Raw genomic sequence first — 25,551 nt, 5'->3', positions numbered from 1 at the left:
TTCATACTTTGATAAACTGAAGTTGAAACAAATAGTTTCCTAAGAAAAATATTAATCAGAAGTTTTTGGTGTTGGAAGGTAAGAATACTTAAGTATTCTTACTAAAGGAGTATTTAGTATTCTTACTTAGGAGTAACTGAAAAATCTTACCCAGAATATTTTCTCCAGCTCTACCTTTTACTGTCCACAGTGAACTGATAGCACAGGAAGAAAGCCTTTGGATCCACAGAGCTGTTAACTAGTGTAATTTAATAGTTAATATCATATTTGGGATTTAGGATTATAAAATTCTAGAACCAGGAAGTTGCAAAGAGTCTTCAGTTTTCATAAAAAAAGCTGAACATTGTTTAAATGAGGAAGCAGCCATTAGGCTAGAGGGCCCTTGAAGGCAAAATAAAATATGAAGTTAACCATTAGTCAATCAATCTTGTGATTCCAGATCTCTGATTCATGATCTTAAATAGTTTGAGGTGAAGAAACAGGGTTTGGCCTCCCTTAGTGCAGATGTTTACTGTTCATATGCACTTCTGTAATTATTCAGAAGTCAATTTATGCCAAAAGTCCATATTATTTTTTTCCAAGCATACAATGGCATGGCAGCTTATGGAATACCATTATGAATGCATTACTGTTATTTGCACACATATCAAGATGCAAATGTATACCTGTCATTCAATAACTACCAAAACACAGTTTGATGCTTTTCCCACTGGGATTTTTTTTTTTTTTTTTCGAGTAGTTCATTATTCAGGATTGATAATAGAAGGCAACACATCCCTGAATAACATATTTTAGGGACCATCTGTAAATGAGGGGCTAATGCATAAATTACCCACAGTGCAACTGTATTCTGGTCTACATAGCTCTCACTTTTCTCTCAATTGGGAAAGGAGCTGGATTCATAAGAAAACCAAGAAACAACCCTTTATCCTTCTCTGAAAGATAGAGCCCTGTTTTAGAGGGGAGAAAATCCTAGGAAATTCGTATTGCTTATCCATACACAAATAACATTGCTGAATCTTCAAAATAGTGTTTGAAAGATACTTGTGAAGTTCTTTGAATGAAATATGGAAGAGGGGTGTTAAAATGAACTCTGGTTATTTGAAGTAAACAGTGTAGAGAAAAAATTAATATCATTGTAGAGTTGAAAGGAACTGTTTACTTTTTATGTTTCTGCTCATTAAAAGTGTGATTATATTGAAGAAGGTGAGATGAGATAGAGCATGTCACGTATTTCCACAGAAGACAGCCAGGCAGCATCATAATTGACTTCAAAATAAATTCCCCTGTAGCTGTGCATCCTAGTAGAACTTAATTTTATTAAATATCATGCTAGAAACTACTACTCTGCTACGTTTGTATGAAGTAGCCCTACTGATGCCATCCCATCTGTGCCTCAACCCTCATTAGCCTGTGTTCTTATTTTCTACAAAGATTAATCTATTTCAAGAAAAATCATGGCAAGAAACTATGCTTGTATAGCAAGGTCTCATTCTGCAAATTGTGAGAACTGTGTAGTTGTCCTTCTGTTTGCATTGAGTCTAAGGCCACAATGTCAAAGACAAATGATTAAATGAGTCTGCAAAAAGGCATATATTGGCATTTTTTGGGTTTGCTTGTGTAACGGAGTGGTTCCATGTACGTAGTCAGAACTGGCCAAAAGTACAGCCATTATATGATTCATACATACAGCTGTGGCAACTATATATCAAATTAGTTCTAATTATACACATACTTCACGTACAGCTGCACACTACAATGACTGAAAATATTCTTCTGTGATTGTCAGTGTAGTCATTCTACACACCATTCAGGTCTGTTTAAAAAATATAGCTATCTTGTCCATTTGTGCACTTTAGGCTTGCACTCACTCCATATAGTCCTGACCTCACAGCTTCTGGATTCTTTCATGTTCAAAGCAAGATAAGCTATATCCTTGCACTGCACAAATCTGGGGAACTTTCTCAGCCAGTGACTGCAAACAGAATTTGCTGGGCTGTAGGGTTTAGTGAAAGAAGTGCTGGACCAGTATTCAGAGGTGAAGGTTCTCTTTCCTTCTTTGTAAAGTACTTGGGTATATACTTACAAAAAAGTATTATGTATGACTCAGCTGTTATATTAACAGTTGGGAAACATGATACTAATACATGATAATAAGCTATTCCATGTGGGTTTTTAATAATTGTTAATGACCATAAAGTATACAGGTTAGCTTGTAGAACAAGATGCCGAGGACCACTTCACTCAAGGGTTCATGTCTCAAGTGGCTTTACAGTTACCATGGTAAAAAAGAAAAAAAATATGAAAAGAGATGAGGAGAGATAAAGAACCCTTTAATGGGAACTGAAGTTTAGCTCTGCTCATGATCTTTTAACTGTGCATTTACTCACTCAAGCATTATAAATATAGATGCCAAAATTTAACATCTACTTTGTGCCTTGTCTTGTTCTATTTGAAAGTCATCATAGATGCTACTAGGATGAAGTAGGTGCATTATTGAGAATGAACTAGAAAGAGCATGTCTGAGCTAACCAAACTTTGCACTAAGTTCTGCTAGGTAGCTTAGTTGGATTCCCAAGAACACTGTTGCTATGTCACCCTAAAATCAAGCTCCCAAACCTTCTCTCACTCTGACCTACCAGAGAAGTAGATTTTTCTAATCAAATCCAACTTTGCCGGCAGACTCTGTGATAATCTCTAAAGGCCCCTTCCAACCCCTGCCATTCTATGATTCTGTGATTTTAAAATATGTAATTATGTAACATATTGCATAATATTGCCTACACACATATAAACTGTAGAGATATACTATGTAGATACAGACACACCATAGAGTATCTACCAAATTTGGGGAGGGTGGAGCATGTGTGCATTCATCATACATTAGCAAAAAGCCCAAAGCCAAAACCAAAGAAAAGCAAACATGAGGAAAAGGGTGGCCTGTTTTTCTCTGAAACTGAAGCTGTTCCACATCAGCCTGCCTCCTTGCTGGAAGCAGCTGCACTGCATGGACTCATGCCATTTGAAAATATTCTCCTTGCTGTTCATATAGCACATAGCTGCTGTTGAAAGTTGAAGTCATTGAGCAGAAGTGATTCTCAGAAAGGCTAAAGCCACCATGTGATGTCTCATTTTGGTTCTTGCCACCCAGACCTCTGTGCTGGGGCAGCAGGCAAAGTGTTCATGAGTTTCACATTGCCTTCTGGTGTTGACAAGCTATGCTGTTGTATATGAGGCTGATGTTAGCACCAGATCTGTTCACAATTGTTTTTAAAGCAGTACAGTTTTCATCCGAATCAGGCATGGGCAAATGACCATATTTCTGTCAAATCAGCCAGAGCTGCGATACAGAGTTTATGCCAGCTCTGTGCTTTTATGCCAGACTGATGCCAATTGTAGGAAGATAGACAATGCTTTAAATGGCATAAAGTGCAAGTGGTGCAGACAAATGATACACGATCCACAAAAAGCTTACAGGAACAAAGTGGAATGATCAACATTTTTCAAACACATTTGAAAGGTCAGAACGAATTTCTAGTGGATCTGCACTTTGGATCATTGAGACCATGATAGTTCTGATTAGATGCTAAATGCCATAAAAGTAGATCTATTGGATATTTTGTTTAGACTTTGTAAACCAAAGGCTATTTGTCTATGTCTGTATCTTCTAGGAGTTTATCTATTGTTCAGAAGAGAAGCTGTGTTAAGGAATCTGAGTTGCTGTATCTAATTCAATGCCACACAGAGATGATGGAAATATACAACTACTTCCATGCAGCACTTTGCTAAGTGACAGAACTTAGCTTTGTTCTAGAGCTCATAGCTATACAATGTAGCAGTGATATTTAAGCACTTATCTCTAGCACAATGTTTCACTGTACGTTTTACAAATATCTCATTTCCATTTCCTTATTAAACAAAAGAAAAACAAAATATAAGATGTGGTTTGTTTACAGCTTTAAGCATTCTCTTCTGGTTTTGGTGGGTTTATTGTGAATCACATGTTTTGGGTAACATACTCATGTGTTTTTGCAAATGTGATCTCCAAGTGATCCCACCAGGAATGCACAAGACATAGCTCTCATAACTCTGGAGTAAATTGCTAGAAGGGCACTTGGGCTGTGTGGTCAGCATGTGAACAAAATCACTGAGCTCCAGCACATGTCAAAGAAGTAAAACCGAAATGGATCAGGTGCCTGGAAGCGGGATATGAGCTATTCAGTATAAAATGTCCTCTTTAAACTCCTGGGGAGGTATTCTGTTTGCTGATTTATTCTGACAGGAATTCTTAGTCCTGTGCCCACATGAAATGTCATCACAGCTAGTATCAATTCCATACCTCTGCAGGAAGATCATGGGGACAGGCTAACACCTGCTCTGCTAATCATGAGCCATGTAGGTCAGGGTCAGGCTTCGCTGATCAGCAGCACAGGGAAGCTATGCTCCTTCATTAGCTGTGCCTATTTCTGTGCATGAAGAATCTTGTGTTTTTCAGTGTTGTCAATCCAGGACCCTCAAATTTGCTTCCCTCAGCTCTAAAGGACAAGCTGGGTATCTTGTTGATAGTTCTGCCTTATTTCTAAATAAACATATTTGGTTTAGAGCCACTATCTGAATTCATCATCCAAAGGCTATACCAATAGCCAGATGTCACAATCATGATTTTTTTCTTCTTTCAAGCTTTTCCCCAGTAGCTTTAAATAGAAGAATAAATTTTCCACAGAGAAAGATGATTCTATTAATAGTATTAGATCATTTCAGCGCTTGAAAAGAAGAAATTAGTTGAGCTCTTAATTTTTTAAATAACTTAAAAATATTGTAAGTTCTTTTATTGTGGAGGCCAGAGCATCTGCCTTTGGAGTTTTAATTACTGGAGGAAAAAAAATTCTACGAGTTCAAAAGCAAAAATAGTGAATAAGATTATGTGAAATAGCTAAAAATAAACATCTTCAAACAATCTGGCCCTATGTGTCAGTTCTTTCCCATGCTTTGATAATCATCTCAGTTGTTGAAACAGACTTACACAGATTGCATAGGAGGCTTGAAGATGATTGAAAGGGCTTCTGCTTATCTGGTGAATTGAATTGCCAATAAGAAGTGAAGTTCTGAAGGGCAGCCTCAACAAATTTCCTTACTATATTTTCTCATAATGGAGAAAATTTGGCCAGTTACACTTCTGTGATCTCACATTGTAAAATCTCTCTTCATTCATCTAAGAAAATGAGAAGTAAACAAGCCGTAGGCTTCTCTGCCTTTTCCAAATAAACTTTGTTATCCTCTTATGTAAAACACTAAGAGGATATTCCAAGTGGCAAAGAGCTTTATACACAGCTTCACTTAAAAGCAAAACCATAAAACGTGTTTTGTTCTGCAGTCACAGAAATTTCAGTCATTTATTGTAATGAATGGGCAATGTCAAAGGAACATATGGTATTTTTAGCTCTGCTTCATTACCCAATGTGGTAAATGAATCCTGAATACTTGTAATGTCTAAAAGCTTTCTCTGAGAAGAAAGGCTTTTCCTGCATAGTCTTGATTAAAGTCAGACTGTTATTGTTCAGAGGATCAGTAAACTGTACTGAGCAGGAAGAGAAGTCTGCCTGCAGGATAAGTAGGCAGATCTGTGCAAATGGTGAAATGAGCTGGGTGTAAAAGCAAGAATATGTGTAAAGAAGAGTAGCCCAGTGAGGAAAGGAGTAGTCTCCAATGGGGAGATGTAATTTCAGTGATACAAACTCTTTGTGTGACCTTATGTTCAGGAATTTAGGATTGAAGCTCTGTGTTAGAGGCAGATAAGCTCAAGCTAACATGAAACAGGGCAGTAGAAGGCATAACAGTACATGCTTATAAATACAATAGAGATGACAGGCACGTTTCATACCAGTGTCCTCTGTTAATATGTTTCACAACATTTTCTTACTATTATGTTTCCTGTATAAGTCAAATTGACTTGCCAAGGAATTTGGCTTATCCTTGAATAAGTTGACTTTTCTTTTTCTTCTCTTACTGCACAAGATCCTTGACCTGGTTTGATATGCTCTGATCAGTCCAGACATGAGCCAAAGTATGAGATGTGGCTTATCTGAACAAACTTATGGGATTTCAGAATGCAGAACAATTTTCTTCTATGAGCTTCCCCTCTTGTTTCTAAATATAATAAGAAGCTTCAGACAGAGATTTAGTTTGGCTATAACTTACACTGTATAGGAGAGAACAGGCAATGAGGAACATGTTAGCTCAGACCAGTGTGGCAACCACTGAACACCCAGTTCTCAAAAAAGTCCATGGATTTTAAAGTTTCTTGGAACATCACAGGATCAAATTCTGCCTAGACCAGTGAAATTCAATACCATCATTATACAAAACAATCCACAGAGTCAACAGCAGTCTGAAATCTCTGCAAATGCCAAAGAACAATGGCATACATTTCAAGACAAAATGTTATGGAAATTTTTTAATCTCTTAATTTTCATCACATTCAAAACTAATCAGTTTTTGCAGCTAAGATACTGTCACTTTCTCTAGTAGTTCCCATGTAGGTTTCTGACACACAGCAGCTTTCAGGAGATTTTTGTGGCTTTTTAGTGGCATACTCCAAAACACAAATAGGCTTCCTCATGAGGAAGAAGTTATTATAATATCGGGGTGGGAGTGTCTTGTTTCCAGCTCTCCATGACTCATGCAAGCAGCTGAGAACACACTTAAAATATGAAAGCTGAAAAGAAACTGAGAAAAGGGAACAGTTATTCCACTTCTCTTTCTCTTGGAAGAACTAAAAAAATTCATAAATTTAGTTTAATTTGGGTGAAAATATTCCATGTTTTTCCCTCCATGCTATTTGGGCCAGGCCCAGGACATGGTTGAAATGAGCAAGACTGTTATCTACTTATTTAATAAAAACCTTGTGCATTGAAACAGAACTTAGTTAACATTCTACGGTGGGTTTAAAATTAATGTTTTGTCACAGACCTGGTTATCCCTTTTGCACAAAAAAGAAAATTAAAAAATCAAGAGGAAAAAAGTCCAAATATTATTGCTGATGAAAAGCAAATGTTGGAAAAGCGTTCATTCCATGATCCCTTCTGAAAATCATGACCCAAATGCATATCAAGAGCTGGACACCAAAGAACTACCTGGATTATTAGTCTTTTAAAAAAATGCGAATTTAAACCCCACTGCCAGTAAAATTAACCAAACTTGCCAATACAGTCTCCTGATGTGCTTTGAACTTTGAAAATGATAATGATTTTTTGTTCTTTTGCATAAGCACTGACCATCAGCATAGGAATGTAATCATGTGTGCCTTGGACCCTTCCCAGTAGCCTAGAATCTCATAAATTTTCTTTTTAGACCATTACATTATAAATTAAGTCTGTAAATGCAGAATCAGGGCAATCTTGCCTGTTCAGACAAAATGTGCAGAAGAGGATTTTGATCGGCAACTACAGTATGTATGTGAAACACGGTACTTCTTATACCAAGGCAGATTTAAGCTGCTCCACATCCACCATACTGACCCCAAACACTAAGTTGCTTTGACAAAGTAATGGGAAAATTTACTAGTAGGAAAATCTTGTGCAACTCAGGGTTGCTACAGCCTCTCCTGTTTCATTTGCAGGCTGATGTGGGGTGAGCCATTTCTTTGCAGTTATCATTTACATTTCAGTTTAGCTCACGGTATTCTTTGTACCTCAGAACTAGCTGTTCACAGACCCACTTCTAATGGGCTGCATTACTTGCTAACATAGACAGAGCCAGTGCATTACATTAGCAAAAGGAGCAACAGTTGCTTTCATAATTATTGTCCCTGCTTGGCTACTGGATGACATAGAGAGTTAATGAAGGAAATTGCTGTTCTACTGTCAGGTTCTGATTTTCTTGTTGCTGTGTGGGACATTGTCTCTCTATTCTTCTATTTCATAGAATCATAGAATAGTAGGGGTTGGAAGGGACCTTTAGAGATCATCCAGTCCAACCCCCCTGCAGAAGCAGGTCAACCTAGAGCAGGTCACATAGGAATGTGTCCAGGTGGGTCTTGAAGACCTCCAAGGAAGGAGACTCCACAACCCCTCTGGGCAGCCTGTGCCAGGGCTCCCTCACCTCAACAGTGAAATAGTTTTTTCTTATTTTCAAGTGGAGTTGTTTGTGTTCCAGCTTCATCCCATCACCCCTTGTCCTGTTGCTAGCTACAATGGAAAAAAAGAGATGTCCCAACCTCCTGACACCCACCATTTAGATATTTGTAAATGTTACTAAGATCTCCCCTCAGTCTCCTCCAGACTAAACAGCCCCAGGTCCCGCAGCCTTTCCTTGTATGAAAGATGTTCCAGTCCCTTGATCGTCTCAATGGCCCTGTGCTGGACTCTCTCCAGCAGTTCTCTGTCCCTCTTGAGCTCAGGAGCCCAGAACTGGACACAGTACTCCAGATGAGGCCTCACCAGGGCAGAGTAGAAGGGGAGAAGAACCTCCCTTGACATGCTTGATGCATCCCAGGCTGCCATTGGCCTTCTTGGCCATGAGGGCACATTTCTGCCTCATGTTTAATTTATTATCAATCAGGACTCCCAGGTTTCTCTCTGCAGAGCTGCTCTTCAGCAGTTCGACCTCTGGCCTGTACTGGTGCATGGTTCTTACTCGGTATTTTATTTTTCCTAGCTTCTACAACACACAAAGAAAACAACCTGGAATGGAGTAATTCCAAGAGCTGCAGAGGAGACAGCTTTGTGTATTTTGAATAATTTCCATGTTCATTCCTATTAGGAATAGACTGTGGTCTTGTTTCAGACAAACAGTAAAATTGATAAGCAATTATTTTTCTTGGCCCTTCAGTGAAGAATTTCATTTTAAAAGGCATATTTTTCTATTAGCACTGTAAGGATTATTAACCAGATTCCATCAGTATGGATACAAAATCTCAATTTTTAGAGTATGGACCTCCCAGGAACTCATTAATCTTCCGTTAAGCATGTTACAGTTTTGTCAGAGTAGTGCTTTAAAGCCTTTATCTGAGCCTTAAGACAGTGCCATGGTAAGGAGCAGAGAATGTTAACTTTGACTCAAGATTTAACAAGTGAGAAGTGCCATTGCTGATGGGGACTTTGTATTGTCTGCCTCTGCTCTGTGTGTATGCACACATACATGTGTGTCTTTTCAAGGGTGCTGAGGACAACAGGAAGGTTTGTGGTACCTTGCTGAGTATTTAGTATAATTGCCTCTTTGGAAAATACCGGTAGATAGTGGGATAAATGGATCTTTAAGAAACAATGCTCCCCTCAAATTGTTTCCTCTCCAGTTTATGGAATGTCATGTGCAGCAGTCTAAGCCATCTCTAGAAAGTATTTAACCATTTATTCAGGTCATATGACCTCCTGAGAAGGCTTTCATCATGATTTACTTATCAATCAAATGTAGAAATCACTGGCAGCTTTATAATAGTTTTATAAGGAACCAAATTGGATGCGTAACCTCTAGACAAAAGTTGAATTCAGTCACTGTGTCTGTTTTCTATCTACCCTTCTCTGTAACTGGTCTGGTTTATGTCATATTTTTATTGTCTAAGTATTTCTTCTTCCAAATATCTGTCCTAGTTTGTATAGTAGTCCTGGAATATGCACTAGAGACTGTTGACTAATGTGTATTTGTTGCCAGTGGCTCTACAGAAAGCGAAAGTGCAAAGCAGCAGGAGTGGTAAGGGAAAAGGCAGATACTCTTCTCTTCGTAAAGCAGAATGCTTTCTATCTGCAGTAGTGGCATTGAACAGTGACAGAGCACTGAGAGCTGTGGTGTATTTGAGGGAAGAAGGAAATTGTGCATTAAACTACAAGGGCATAATAATGAATAGGACACGAGGATTTGATTGTTTCTCTAATGTAGAAGTATGAGATGGATATACATTGAGAGCTGATTGTACATCTGACAGACAGATTCATGTAAACAGAAGAAACTCTAACCAGATAATTTCTGGCACACAAATCCCAGAAAAAAAGCAATGTGAACTTCTCTATTGGGAATTATGTTTCTCTTATGCTGAGGGCTTCCTTAGGTGTTACATGTCCCTCTAAATGTAAATGCTACCAGGGATAAGCTGCAGTGCAATGGATTTGAAGGTGCCTCTTGGAGACAGCACAGAGTGTGTTTCTGCAGACTCCCTGAAGAAGCTATAAAAAACATCCTTTCAACAGGTTTGCAGCAAGACTACAGCTAATTAAACAAATGCAGGAGATGAAACACTGGTCCTGCAGTGCAGACACCACTTTACTAGTACAACTGCATGGAAACACTAATTCAAGTCATTCCTGTATTTTCTGGGCTTGGCCTCCCTGTGTCTTGCAGAATAGCAACTTTCCAAGAGGCTTGGGGAAACTACCCAGTCCTGGGGATTTGTAATGTTCTGTGGTACAAAACCCTTTGCAGATGCAGGATGGGTAAGGCTTGGTGCACAGTCTGGCTCTTGGCCCTCTCCAGAGGCGGAATTCATTTAACTATTTGAATAGATTTTTTTGTGACTCTCAGGAGAAGCTGCTCTGCCTGCTGCCTGAGCAAGCTCTTTCTTGCTTGATCAGACGCATATAAATGTCGAGTTTCCTCTCAAAAGAAGATATTGTACAGGCTCAGGTAACTGAATTAACTGTGATTATGCAGCAATCTTTCATTAGTCTCATTTTATTACTGTTATTTAATTCCTCTTTATCAAGGTAAAGCATGTTGTGGGTTCCTTTACGCAAACACTGAAAAACTTATTTTGTTAATGAGTCACTAGTGTCACACTGTGCATTGGCAATCACAGGACGTGCTGTTGGGACTTGACACAATGATCCAAAAGCATGGAAGGTTCCTGATTAATTTCTTTGCACCTTGGCTCATATGGCATTAATGCTGTTGGGTGATATGTCAACTTCCCAAAGGAACATTTTCCAGAAGAAATCACAATCTCAAGCGTATAAGGCATATCTCTAAGAGATTTAGCTGGAGTTGCTACTTTCCTGCCCTCTTCCCTTTGAGAAGTATGATCTGTATCCCCCTTCATTGCAGCTAAAGCTGATTTTAAAATCCAAATACTTGAAGGGAAGTTCAGCATGACAGAATGGAAATAAACTTCCCTGGCAAGCACAGCCCCCTCCTACCACCTACAAATAATGTTTTGGGTGAGGGTTTTTTTGCCTCCTTCAATTAAAGAAAGATGTTAAATCATAACTTAACATACTAAAAAGCAGTGGAAATTATAGGACAAGGATACATGGCAAACATTTGAGTGTCAAGTGAATATGGAAGGTCAGATTCTGGAGACCACACAACAGGTAGAAAAGCACGGTAATTTGCATTTTCATGCAGGAAAGTATAAAAAACTAATCAGGATTCATACCACCTGGCTAAATGAAAGGTGATACAGCCCAAGAACAGCCTGTACTCAGTGAAAGCTGAACTTGGAGCTGTTTTGGGTATAGTTCTCACAAAGGACTCTATTCCCCTTTGTCATTCTGCTATTTATCTTAGTATTTTCACCTTGCCTTCATGAATCTCCATGAATCTGAAGTCTGCACAAATGTACTGTGCCAGATTTTTCCCCCAAGGTAACTCGATGAATGATGTAGTTATCATCTGGATGAGCCTGGCTCACTATCCATCTGCTTCCTTATGAGATTCAACTATTGGATGAGATGAAATCCAAGGTGGGAAATCACAAACATAAAGGATTACAATTTTGAAAACAGAGAGATAAGAATTCAAGCCATTTTAACCTATACCATTGACTATAAAAAGGCTAAAAGTTTGGAAAGGGAAATGCCTGAATTTGCACCTAAACCAACCATTTTTCTAAACCAACCCAGAAAAATACTGAAACATTTACAGCTTCAAATAAAAAAGTTCTTCAAAAAGTAAAGAAATTTCAAGTTCATCAGAAGCATTTTTCTCATTTCTATTTCCAATTCCTAACAATCTTTCAGATTGGAAAAAATCAAAATGTTATATGTCCAAAAAAATCCAATGAAATAGAAACTTCAAACTAGAACATTCCACAGCAGTTTTCTTTCAAAGAGTGTCAAGAAAGAGAGTGTGTCTGCAGAAATGCAGGTGACACAAAACATTTTTAGAACAAGGAAGAGCTCTATCGGAGGAAGCATGTAACTAGTGCAATAAAAAACCTCTTCAGTTTGAATTCTGCTTCTCTGGAACATGACAGAAGTGTTCAAAGGCTCCTAGAGACAATTTACCTCTATACTGCAGATTCAAACACTGTGATCAGTTCTTCCTCTTTTACGATGCTAAATTAAGGGAAAAGGGGGTTGTTCCTGCTGCTTATTCTCTTTCCCAAAGTTCAGCATAGTCCTTACTTTAGAACCAAGACAACCTTCCTGCCTTCTTTCCCCTGCAGGTTTCTCTCAATGGATAAAGACTACTCTCTGCATAGAGAATCCTTTATCGAGAAGTGATGTGTCTTGGCTAACCACATAAATGTCTGGCTTGCATTATTTGGGACTGATCAGTAGTAGACAGGAATCCTTTAAAAGCTCAGCTCTCCCTGTGACATCCTCCATAATATCATTTATAGAGGTAGACACTAATTTTAGACAGCACTGAAAGTTAGTAGTGGTAAAGGCACCTATTCCAAAAGCTGGAAAGGTCATTTAGATTTTACTTACTGCCTCTACCCTCTGGAATGGACCAAAAGGGACCTTGGTTATTTTTTTTTAACTCTGGGTCTGAGTTGCACAGACAGATACAATGACAATAAAGAGGAAAACATGCAGAGCTGCATTACAAACCAATTCATCAGAAAACAGAGCACGCCTGCATTACAAATTTGCCTGCAGCTCTTGTCTGCTGTGTTATTTTTAAACTGCCTGCAGGTTGCAGATTTTTCAGTGGTCCTTCACCTACCAGTGTATGCAGAGGATTTAGCAAAGGCACAACTTTCATTACCATGAATTTAAGTTATCAAAATTCCCAGCACATTAAAATTCAGCATCCTTCATCTTCCCATAAACTTTTTGCTGCAATTTGTGCATTCACTAGAGGACATTCCAAGTTTCTTACATCACCTTTCTGTGGCAAGGTCATTATAACTCAGCTCTGCATCCCTGATGTTACCAACTGCCATACATCAGCCTGTGGAGTGCAGCCTGTAGTTACTATCATCCCCATCCAGCCATCAAGCTACAGACTCTTTGGCTTGACATAAAAATCTAAGAAGATAGTCCCAACTGACTGAACCCAATGCTCAATTTGTCAGCACTCTTATCACTCCGACAGTATCATCTTGGCACCAGAACCATCTGCTATACAAATAAAGGCTACGTGCAGGCAATATATGACACACTTCCACCACACATCCAGGACACAAAGCTCACAGTTCTCCCAGCACACCTGCCTCACTTCTGTGGAAGGATGGATGGTATAGAGTCAGGACTCGATATCTGCAAATGGGAGAGTTGTATGTGCAGGAATTGTGCAATCCATGCACAATTCCTACAGAGAATGGACTGACATTCCACAGTATTTTAAAGAAGAAAGCAATGAGGCATTTTTCAGAAGCACTGATTGCTACAACTGCCACTGATGTAAACAGAAGCTGCAGATGCTCAGACTTTCTGAAGGGTCAGATACTGCAGCCAAATGTAGTGTCATGGTTTATTTCCTTCTTTATTGCCTGGTTTATTCTGCAGGCCAGAGCAGTACTGCAGAGCAACACCCATCATGTCAGAAACTCATCTGATTTGGTATGTCTCAGACCATCAAACAATTCACACTCTTGACCGCTGTAAGAAGCTCTAGAAATTACCCCAGCTAGCAGCACAAAAAGCACTTGCCCAGCTTCATCAGCAGGGGCACAGCCACATTTGTTTCTACCCTTTTGACACACACAGAGCAGGTGACATCTAAATGACACAGGAGAGGTTCGTTTTGGACCTGGAGCTCCAACACAGAAGCCTTTACTCTCAATAGGGTACAGCAGGAACTTGAAAGTAACTTTGATATAAACAGGCAACAAGCTGCAAACTCCTCTGACCTAATGAGGCTGCCAACTGTCTCTTTGTGGGACAGTGTGGGACCATGGGTCTGCCTCAGGCATGGTGGCCAAGCAGAGCCTGGCTTCCATGTGCTGGGTAGTGTTAGGTAGCTGTGTTAGGTTAAGCTTATGCTCATTTGACCCTGTATAACAACTGTCTCTCATTCTTCTACTTTACACAGGTAGTTCAGCTGTTGCTCATTTCTCCCTGCTGATTTGGTGAATTTTGATTTGGCTTTTGGCTGTTTATATTTTGCAGACTTCCTCTATGTAATTGCATGGCCTGGCCCCAGGCTCTCAGGCTCTGGGAAAAATAACCACATTATTCCACAGAACAGTTAGCATAATTAAAATATTGACTGCAGATTAAAAAAATGTGCTGAACGTTTCAGAGTGGTTGGAGAGTTGGCAAGTCTTGGCAGCTTGTTGGCTGCAGGAACTGGCTGATATTTAGGTGCGCCTTCTCCTTCAGTATTCATTTCTGTACGTGGGAACTGCTTTTTGTACTGTCAACTTATCTCCCAAGCAGCCAACCCACAATCAAGAAAAAATGAACTGACTGGAAATGAGGAGCTCCAAGGGCTTTCTTGTGATTCTTATTGCCAGTGAGACCATTTCCTTGTTATTTATGACTTCAGGACATCTGTCTTACTGTGTCTCTATCTATTTTTATTTGTGTCCATCTCTCCAAATGCAGTGTAGGAACTGCATATGGTGAGAATGTTGCAGGTGATAAAACCATTTGCTTAAGAACTGTCTGCAGCGCATGAGAAGCATTAATAAAGTTAAAATGCCCACAAAAACCTCCACTAGAACTTTTGGTTTAGATACTATTCTTTCTTTGACATTTGACTTCTATTTGTATTTCATCTGTAACTGAAGTCCAAGGCATAAAATCCTTACATTTCTACAACCAAAAGGGCAGAAGAGAATGTAAAAAACCCAGTTGACAGGGCAGGTAGAAAGCACAGAAGTACCTACCGATCACTACAGGGCACTTAGGGAATTCTTAGTGCCTTTGCAATATCTCCCTGTATTCTTTCTTAGGGGAATATTTGGGATAATAAACATTGTTAGAGACACACAGGTTTGGGTTTGAATGACTTCCTGGATCTGTCTACATCCCTTCCTATCTGGCAAAAAAGCTAAAATTATCTCATGTTACTAGTGTTAAATAAAACACGTCAGTGATGCCTAAACCACTTTGCAGACACCTACATCCTGAATGATACACAGTAGGATCATTAACTTGCCAAGGTCCTGCTTTAAATCAGCTTCTTATTTAATCTTAAGAAATTAAGAAATGCTTGAGAAATTCCTGGAATGGTAAGAAGTGCTTGAGCAGCAGTGCAGTCTCGCAAACAAGGGCCAGGGACAGTTGATCTGAGGATCTCCTACTCCACTGTAGCTTCCAGGGACAAGAGTCTGTTTTACAGCCTGATCTACAGGTCTTTTGAGATAAGCTAATATTTTGAATATTTCCATTCCCACTTAAGAGATGTCACAAAATGGCCAAATGCTATTTTCTAAAGCTTCTGTTGCAGTTTTAAAGTAATAATAATAGCAAATTAATAGCAGATCTGCTCTGCCATTTTCCATTCTCATTGCTGTTTCTGTAATCAAGAGTAGCTCTATTTCTTGAAAACTTATTTCTGCAATACTTCTCATTTTTTTAATATGCAGTTAGCAAAGGAGCATGATATCTTAGTACTCCAGCTGTGGTCTGTAGGCTACTGCCTTCCTTCTGTGCTAGGCTCATTGCTCGTTCCTGCTTTCAACTTAATATTGACCTCCAGATTGTAAATAAAAAAAATTACCTTGAGTATTTTACCCTTAGTACCTATTATACCATTCTTTCAAAGGCAGAAATGTACAGTTGAAATAGCTCCTAAATTAAATCTCAAGATAAACTCTATGGAATGAGACAAAAGATGCTCTAACTTTGGTATATAGAAAGCGAAATTCACTGAACACCCAGAAAGTTGAGGGGATGGGGAGAAATTTTCTCTGTTCTCATAGTTCACGAGGCCAAGTTTGTAGTTTATCCCTACTGAGTGATTCATCTCTATTACCAGTATTTTCAAAATTGATTGGAAGATGAGGAAGATGTTCATTCCCCTGCTGTGTTTAATAATCTTCCAAAAATTGTTTCCTGTTTACTTGGAAATCCCCACCTCCATGCTGTGATTTAAGCATTTTTACCGTTAACTTGAAAACAAAGCCTGGAAGATGCTGTATAGTTGTTATCTTGCAGTCATAAAGCAATTTATGATAAATACTGTTGTTCCAGAAAGAAATGACTTAGAAATGTACATGTTCACAGCTTCACATTGCTCATTTGAATCATAACTGATTGTTGAAAACACCCAGTCATTCAGTTTTTATTCATGTAACATGTCTAATGACTGATGGCAGCTTCTCTTGGTAACAGTTACTGTATTAGTGCTCAAATACAAATCTCTGTAAAGATCTCAATAACCCCATTTATGGAACTGTGCTGCTTTCTCTCATGGTACTGGCTGGCACATAGCAGTGAATAGTCAGTATGTATTGTTTCATGCAAGACTTGTCTATAAGCAAAACTTACAGTGTATTTTCAAGACAAAATATTAAAAATACTTAAATTGCTTTTCCAGCAGAAGCATTGTCTCTGAATTTCTGTGGCTTGGCTGTACAAAAGGGAAGGAATTTTCCCTTTAGCTTCCTCAAGGAATAAATTTGCACAATAGTTCTAAGCTTTTACTTACATAGTACATATCAAACAAATTATTCTTATATAAAAGATTTGCATTGGCTCACATAAGTCAGCGTGTTTTGTGTTAGCTTATATGAAAAGAGCTCATTTAAAAGGCAGTGATATCCAGTGGTCTGAGAACAGAACTGGAAGCTGGGAATTCAGAAGGGACCTGAGCTTTCCCATACTTCTCTCAGCTTTTCATAAAGGTCTAAGTTTTTTTAAATGAACGCTACATTTACGTGATTAACTGGAGGCCACGTGGGCCTGATTTACAGATGTGTTAAATTTCTACTGTTCCTATTAAAGCTATTGGGAGCTTTCAGCTCTCCCCATTTCAGAAGGCTGTAATGCAGTTACACATAGCCCTTGGGAGGGAGAGTAACACCATTACCTTGGCGAGTACCAGGCATGGATGAAGACAGGAAAGTGATGGAATACAGCAGAAGGCACACAAATTCAGCACATCCCCCTTTCTATGGGCCTAATAGGTCTAATTAATCAAGAAAGAATTGCAGCAGTGGAAGTATTGAAATATTTGGCATTCAGACAAGTACTGTGCAAGACAAGAGTCAAGAGAGCAGCTGGTAGGAAACACTGGCCTGGCACAGTGAGGTTGAACACCTCCCTGGCTGGCGTCCCTCAGCCTGGCCACTGCCTCCAGCAATGCAGATTTTCTTTCAAAGTCCTGCACTACTTACCTTGGTGACTAAACTGTTTGTTAGCTGGTGAGCCTCCATTTGCCTCCTCTTTTTAAGCCTATGCTGAAGTTTTTTATCTAACAGCTGGCTTTCCTCTCTTCCCCTCATAGATGAGATGGAGCAGTCCCCTGCAGTGCGTTCTGACTACTTGGTCTCAGGGATTCGAACTCCACCAGTGAGAAGGAACAGCAAACTGGCAACACTGGGCAGGATCTTCAAGCCATGGAAGTGGCGGAAAAAGAAAAACGAGAAGCTAAAGCAGACATCTGCAGGTAGGATGGGAACCAGAGAGTGATGTTCCATAGGGCAAAACTTAGCTTGTGCAAAATCTGCTTACATAGGAAATGTTAATGGTGAACTGATCCAAACCTAATTCAGAGATTTCAGCATGTAACAGATTAATAATGTTTAAGGCTAGAAATAGCCCATATAGGCTCATTTCCTACATGATATTGTGCTTTTAGAAAAAAAGGTCAAAATGCAAGAAGCACAAGCCTTGACACAGACTGCTCTTCAGGGGCTGTCCCTTCTCCAAAACAGGCTAACATTTATGGCCCCTGGTATTGTTACCCCTTTTATTTGGGGTGAATATTATATAGGTCACAGTAACATTATGAAAAGTGACAGGAGGGAACTACAGCATGTAAAACGCCTTCCCTCAAGCAGCTGTCTCTGTGGTGAAGGAGCCCAGCACACAACATTGCCTGCTCTCGCTAGTCTCCAAAGATGTCCCAGGAGAACAGTAAAGAGACAAACTCACTTGACTTTTCCTAAGATTGGATGGTGCAATTCCATTCCCTTGCTCTCATATCCTCTGGAGCACCACAGTAAAGGACACTGCTTCCTGAGACAGCTCCAATATGTCATATTAACAGCATGAAGACTCTAATACCCCTGTTACTCTGCACTCAGTGTGATCAGACAGTAGGTTAGACCACAAATCCCATTTCTACAAGTCAGTAATTTTACAGCTCTTTTAACAAAGGAAAAGATACAAACAGGCTGACTAGTCTATGCTCCCCAAAACAAAATCCTTGCAGTTCTTTCCAAGCACACAGTAGTTGAGACTGATTTCCACATAAGATCTTTCTTACTCCATTATATGAATATTCTGTTAACTGTTGCTATGTTATGCTACTATTTGGTGCAGTGCTGGAGAAGAAGATGACAGCACGACAAGGTCGGGATGAACTCATCAAGAAAGGCCTTCTGGAGATGATGGAACAGGGTAAGTAAAAATTCTTTTTTACCAGAGTCTGTTTCAGGACAATAGGAACCACATAACTGCAAAAGAAGAAACCCAACAGTCCAATGAGTAAAAAGGAAAACCTGTAATTCAGAGGAAAATGCAGTATCTGAATTAAGCATGTCTGTCTTCAAATTCCTCCCTGATGCAATCAATCCAAGCAGTTTAATTTTTGATGTTTTACCATCATCACTGCAACTCCATCTTCCCTTCCTTTATACATGGTGCAATCTGAGCTGCTATGTATGTTTTATGTAACTGCAAAACCTAGATAAATCCTACTGTCAAGAAAGTCGGCTAAAGCCTGTATAAACTTAAACATACAGACGCATTCAGCTAACATGTACAACTCATTAATCCAAATCTCATTAAAAAAACAACTAACCTGATGTTTTCAGCTGTCTTTCCAGTAAACCAAGTTTGTGACACAACATATTACCACTCTGCCTGTTTTTCATTCACACAGAGAAGTGAAGCATTTGCTATTGTGATTTTAAAGCTTTCCCCAGTACAAACCAAGTTCAGCAGAAGTCCTTGAATGAAAGACAAGAAAGGACTGATTCTGTATATCCCTGATCCAAAGTCCTGATAGATGCTCAAGGGAGATAGAGATTGGATGACTCTTCTGCAATATCAAGTGAGCTCTCTATGTTATGGGCAACATCCCAATGGCCTTTTCCAACTAAACAGAGATAAAAACCCCCACCACTATTTTTACTTTGAAAACTTTATAACAGAAAGTACTGTCATAAAGCCTGGCTTTTTGAGTCTGATCAGTCTGATAGACAGAAATTATATTCTTTGAAAGTAATAATTGAGTTTCTTCATATAAAACAAATGCCATGCTTATAAATAGCCTGTGGTACAGTACTCAGTGATGCTATGCTGGAGTCTAGCCAAGCAACTGAAGAGTCAGAAACAGAACATTTTAAACAGGAAACTTTTTTTTCATTGCAGTAAAGCAGTGAAAATTTTCATATTATTTTATTGGATATATTTTGATATGAGTTAATAATATATCAAACCATCAACTTATTCAGAAATTGAAGTTTTAGAAAGATGATTTTTAATTTCTGTTCATTGAACTCTTTGCATGTCTCATAATGCTAGATAATTAGTTACTTTATTGGCATATTAACACTACTGGATAGAAAAATACATCACATTTTTGCTAGGAATATGAAAGTTGCCCATAATCCATGAATTTGATGACATGTAGATCTAGAGCTTTGCAAAAGAACAGGAAAATAGAAGTGTAGAGCACATTAATAAACCTCTTAGATGCATAAAGAACTGATTTGGAGGAAAACATGTGATGATAAGTTGCAAGATCATTTAAACAAAATTAGAATTGTTTAAATAAGTACATACAGGCCTGCAAACAGGCTGCTTACTCATCTGCAATAAACTTGCATAGGGCTCCTATGAACATCAAACAAATTTTCAGTACCACTCTGCTGCACAGAAAGGAAAGAATGGCTGACAGTCAGTTGAAGGACACTGCAGACACCTGCAAGTTATTTTTCTTTACAGAGTGTTGTGAATCTCCAGGGTTATTTTATTATATTATTAGTAGAAGCAGCTTATTAACTGGAATAAAAAAATTGACCCAAATAATTCTCAGTAAATGATTAGTGCCCTACTTGGACTGAGCTGAAGTGCCAGCAGTTTCAAGGCTAAGTCCTCATTTATTCAGTATATTGCAGTTTTCAAAGCAGAAATACTATACTAAAAGACTACGATAAATCCTAAAATCTCTCTATTTCATCAGGCTCCACTTCCCAGGCATTTGATTCCTGCTCACTTTCATAAATAGTCCAAACTGGGATGAAACTGTAGCCTGAGAAATCTCCAGATCTACTTCATGCATTTACAATAGCTGTGTCACATTCCAGTTTCGTAGCACAAGGTCTGTCGAGCAGCATTTTGAACTGGACTGTTTAACTCAGAGCAAACTACAAAACTAGAATCTGCATCAATCTGTGAGCAGCCCAGGGTGAAATTGCACTATCCTTGCCTTGGTGATGAGTCATCCTAACGTGTTATGTCACTCTTTCTCCTTACACAACCCCAAAACACAGCTGCCCAGACACATCGTGCAGTTGCACAGCCTGGGCCCCTTCTGTCCTCTCCAGCTCTGCTCACAGAGGGCAAATGCCAACCTGCTTCTTGCACACTCCTGAGCCTGAATGACAGGGAATCAGCTTGCACTGTGTAAAAGGGTGCAGGGTCCAGCATACACTGGGGTACATTCCAAACACAATTACAGCCTTTCTTCTTCTGGTTACTTTGCAATACTCAAGATTCATCTGCTTTCCTTACTGGTGGATCTAAAGTCTGTGCTGTCACCTCTGTCCCCAGATGATCTCTAAAATATGGTATTGGGACCCACTGCCAATCAAAGCAACATACTCACTCTGATGTAAGCATAAGCTGATTGTTTCTGACCAGGAACATCACTGTTGTGAGTCTCAGACACTCCTCAACAGAAATTCTTCATCAGGGCTGTCTTCTACTTGTCATGATTTCATTAGTCATTACACTTTCTGTTGGCTAGGGTCTGAAGGAACTCATGTCTCTGACTGCAGTTTCCTTGTGGCATAGCTGTCAGCAGCTTGCCTTTCCAAAGGTGTGTGGAACGGGCAAAACAGAGTTATCCTGAAAATATTTAGGGAGCTTCCCTCAATATTTCTCCCCATTATGAGCACAAAACAGATCAGATGTAGTTGTACTTACAATCCTGAGAGATGGGGCTACCTTTCAAATAATGCAGGGAGTTGTTAATACACCAACGATTATGTTATAGGCTGCTTTCACAATGAGCTGAAATATAGGCAATGAACTTTTTCCCCCTCCCCTTCCCTGTATCATAGCAACTGTGCTACTGCAAGGGCTATTTTAAGAACAGTAACTTTTCACCAAACGTGATTATGAAGCAGACTGAGTGAGCTCAGCATACAAAAATACTGCATCTCTTCTGCAGCATCTCTGGGCCAAAATCTCATACCCTTACCCAAAAGATCAAGAAATTACTCTGCAGATTGTACAAGTGGTATGAAAAAAGGCTTGACTCTGAATGCTAGCTATTTTAAATCAATGTTCAAGAAACTTGTCATGATATCATTGCAAGAAAAGATAGCCCTGTCAAGAGCTTTCAGAAAGGTGTGTCTAGGGCTTGAAATACAAGTTAGAAGGTCAGGGGTGGGCAGCAGACACGTCTGTCAGCGTGGAGTGCTGGATAAAGAGGAAAGCAATTGCTCTCTTTGGTTTGCAACAGTGATGTAGATCTTGTAAATTCTGAGAGAGTCGTGAAGCAAAAGGGTAGTTTGTATTCTGAGGACTCTTGCCTGAATAGGAGAATACTAGAAAAGCTTCAGTCATCAAGATGTGTACAGCTGCAGGGATCACTGGCACAAAAATCTCTCAGAGTAAGCAAAGAGAGCAGTTTCTAGGTCTGTATGAAGTGGGATTTGAATTTCTGATCAGCTCCATCACGCAGAGCACACTTTTCAAGGCAGAGTTCTAAAACTATGTTCAAAACCTACAGCTCAGGAGGGAATATTAAGCAGCCTTGTCTTTGGTAAGGCTCTGGCATTACTGCTGGGGAATCTGTATGGCAGCGTGTCGTGCACAGAGCCTGACACAGCTCAGACATGTCAGACCAACCAGTGAATGTGCTGCAGTGTGAGCTCTGCTTGTGCAAGGACTTGCCTTCTCCCACAGACCTCTGACTTTCTTATGCTTGTGCTCATCTCCCACAGTGCAGGTGCATCCAGAGTACAGTGGCCTTTCTGTATACGCACAATGGCTAATTGCCCAGCCTGCTGGATGCCCACACAGAAAGGTGTTGAGAAATTGGGTGGGCGTTAGTATCCAGATGAGCTGGTCTCCGCAAGTTTTGCATTACAGATGCTTAACACTGTTAGAGATCAGGTGCTGCTCTAAGACAAGTCTCAATCCTCTGAGAACTAGTATCTGAGACTCATTCTTCTCAAGAGGATAGCAGGGAGTTCCAGTTTTCCCTGCTCATGGTTTAGTTAAGTTTAAATGATTTGATGTTTTAGATACCGAAGGCAAAGCCTGCACTGCTGACGATGCCACGAGAGCAACACAGAGTGACCCTCCGGCTCCTGTGTGCCAGGCACTTGCCTCAGAAGAAGGGCAGCAAGAGATAGCCACAACGAATGTGACCTCATTGTGTGAGGAGCTGCATCTGGATGAACTGAAAGAAGATGCAGGTATTGGATAGAAAATGTTTTAAAAAACCTATAAAATGGTAAAAAATACTTTCTGCTCAGCTGCTTTATGAGGAGTCAAATATGTTAGTGTATGAAAATGTCAGAGCACTGTGTTCAGCTCCAGCTGTACCAGGTTAGCAATCAGTACTGAAAAACAAAGATTTTTGAGACTGCTACAAAACTGAAGGACCACACAACTCTTGGCATAATGGGATTAGTTGGATTATGAGACAATCCAGTCCTGGCATGGTGCCCCTTTGATATTAGCAGTGACTACTGTGAAGATGATACAAGCTTCTCTTCAAAACATTTCTTAAACTTCTGTGCCAAATCTGAAATTGTTTGTCCTGGCTCAGGAGAACAATCGCAATACCCAGCCCACACTGTCCATCTCATTGCCCTGAGCTAAACCAAGCACCTTTCATGCAACTGTGCTCTGACAGAGCTCATCTGTGAGAGCAGTTCCTTGGGACCAGAGCAGCCACGTACAACTCAGTAGCTGGAGGGTGTTCAAGTAAGAAATGCAAAAGTTGAAGAGATAATGCTTTATCCTAAATTGCAAGGAGTGCCTTGTAGTGACTACAGCTCTTCCTGCCCTCTGGTCAATCTTTACACATTCTCCATCTGCCCTGGTTACCTTTTGTTCTCCATCCCACCCTCTCATCCCCTTCTTTCTCTGGGATCCCAGCCTCTGGCTACTTGCACCAAGCCTACCCCTACCTGTGGTTTGCTGAGCAATGCTGCCTGCTTACATCCTCAGCTTGCTTCAGCAACTCAGAACAGAAATCCTTCTCTGAAGCATTTTCTGTTTCTTTGCTTTATTCATTCCCACTTCCTTTTCCTCTTGTCCTTTCCATTCCCATGACTCATGCAATTTTGTTCCCTTTTGCATTTTTTCTTTCATGTAATATTGCTCTTCTGGCCCATTTGTAGCTCCACAACACTCTTAATTGTTTTGACAACAGAAACTCTTGTCTTCCAGAAAGTATCTCTCATATTTTTTAATGACAAGGATTTTTTTTAAGCTTAATAACACCTGTCTATCATCTTCATTTTAACTACATGTATTATTCCATCAAGGTATATCCCAAAGCACTGTATGTGAACTTCTAAAGGTTTATCTTCTTTTTCATCTCTTAAAATAGAGACAAAACAGAGAATTGGACATAGACAGCTTCTATTAATACATGCCCTGTTTTCCTCTCACTTCAAACTCTATCCCTTATGTCTGTATTTGGTTTTCTATCACTCTATAAATTAATTAAGGCAAAACCCACTTATCTCTGTGTTCTTAGAACAAGATTGAGATTCTGACAAGATCGAAATTCTTCAGGTCTTTTTATTGTACTCTTTTCTAGAGGGTTTCATTCCATATCACTAAGGAAATAAATTTCTCTCTGAGCTTCTAATCCTTATCACTGAGACAGGTTATCCTGGCTAACCTGAAGGTTAATTTTATGCCTCTGAAAAACCTGGTATTAAGATTTAAAATTTACTTTTCACTGCATTCAAAACTGTGTGTTGAGGCTTTCAAAATCACCCCAATTTCTTATGTCTCTTTCTCTAATCCTAGTTCCTTCTATTGTTTCCCTGCCACAGTTTTTCCTCTATTCTGTATTTCTTTTCCTACATTTTTTGAGGTGTCATTTTTCCATGTTTGGAAAAATAACAGTGGGATTACTTTTTCCTGTCTCCCTCTACTCAGTCGTTGGAAATCTTAACTCTTTCATTGGGGGCCTCTCACTTTTAGAATTATTATTGTTGATCCTGGGTTTATGTGTTAATTAATCCCTGTCTTAAGGAATTCATTGGGTGGGAAAGCTCTACAAAATTGACAGAATGTAACACTAAGTTTATTATAACATTTGTCCTTGGGCTCAATCTAAGCCAATGAAGTAGGTGTCATTCCCCAAATTCCTATGAATATTTGACCAGTTAGAAACAAAATGAATTCCCAATTTCATCCTGAGGCTGTGGGATGAAATCCAGGAAAGGCAAGAGCAAGAAAAAAAAGGAAACGTTTGTAGACTTCATGTGTGGTTAATATACAGAAAAAGAATAGCCTAGGCAGAAGGAGGGCAGTTTTTAACACCTAACCTTGCTAATGGGTTTGGGGCAATCCCAGGGGGAGGATTTCTACTTAGTAGTGACATGGCATTCTGACAAATGACATTCCATGAATAATTAGCTACTCTGGCAAGGAGTCTAATACTTAGCATTTGGAATATTTTCAGTAAGATAATATTCACTCTGCAGCATAGAATCTGTTAATAAGTTTGTGTACTCAAGACTCAAATCTGCCTGCAGACTTGTGATGTTAGCAGAAACAACCACAGAAAAAACACAGAAGCAAACTGTTGCTTGCAGGGGATGTAAAACGGACATTCTTTAGACATGTTGAGGCCAAGCATGTTTTGGATCCACCTTCTCTATAGGAAAGTTCCCTCTCTGGTTGCTCCTCTGCATCCATCTCAAACAGCACTTCATGTCATAGGGACCTCTACTAATTTAGTGAAGTTGCTGTCAGAATAAAGTATCACTCCACTCAGGGGAATGCACTTAAATCTGACTAATTTTTCTATCAAGCTACTAACATCTACTGGAGCTCTTGATCTTTCTGTACT

At 39.4% G+C, this 25,551-nt stretch overlaps 1 protein-coding gene across 1 annotated transcript in view; it reads left to right on the top strand.

The window, feature by feature from the left end:
* The window catches only part of PHACTR3 (phosphatase and actin regulator 3), a 101,389-nt gene that overhangs the window by 35,663 nt on the left and 40,175 nt on the right, over positions 1-25,551 (top strand). Inside the window, exons 2-4 of the mRNA XM_062009452.1 lie at positions 17,554-17,715; positions 18,594-18,671; positions 22,754-22,927. Coding sequence (XP_061865436.1) covers positions 17,554-17,715; positions 18,594-18,671; positions 22,754-22,927 — 414 coding nt within the window. The remainder of the gene's footprint in view (positions 1-17,553; positions 17,716-18,593; positions 18,672-22,753; positions 22,928-25,551) is intronic.

The sequence above is a fragment of the Colius striatus genome, chromosome 16 (assembly GCF_028858725.1).
Source record: "Colius striatus isolate bColStr4 chromosome 16, bColStr4.1.hap1, whole genome shotgun sequence".
Classification (NCBI taxonomy): Eukaryota; Metazoa; Chordata; class Aves; order Coliiformes; family Coliidae; genus Colius; species Colius striatus.
This window is presented reverse-complemented; position numbering and strand designations above follow the sequence as displayed.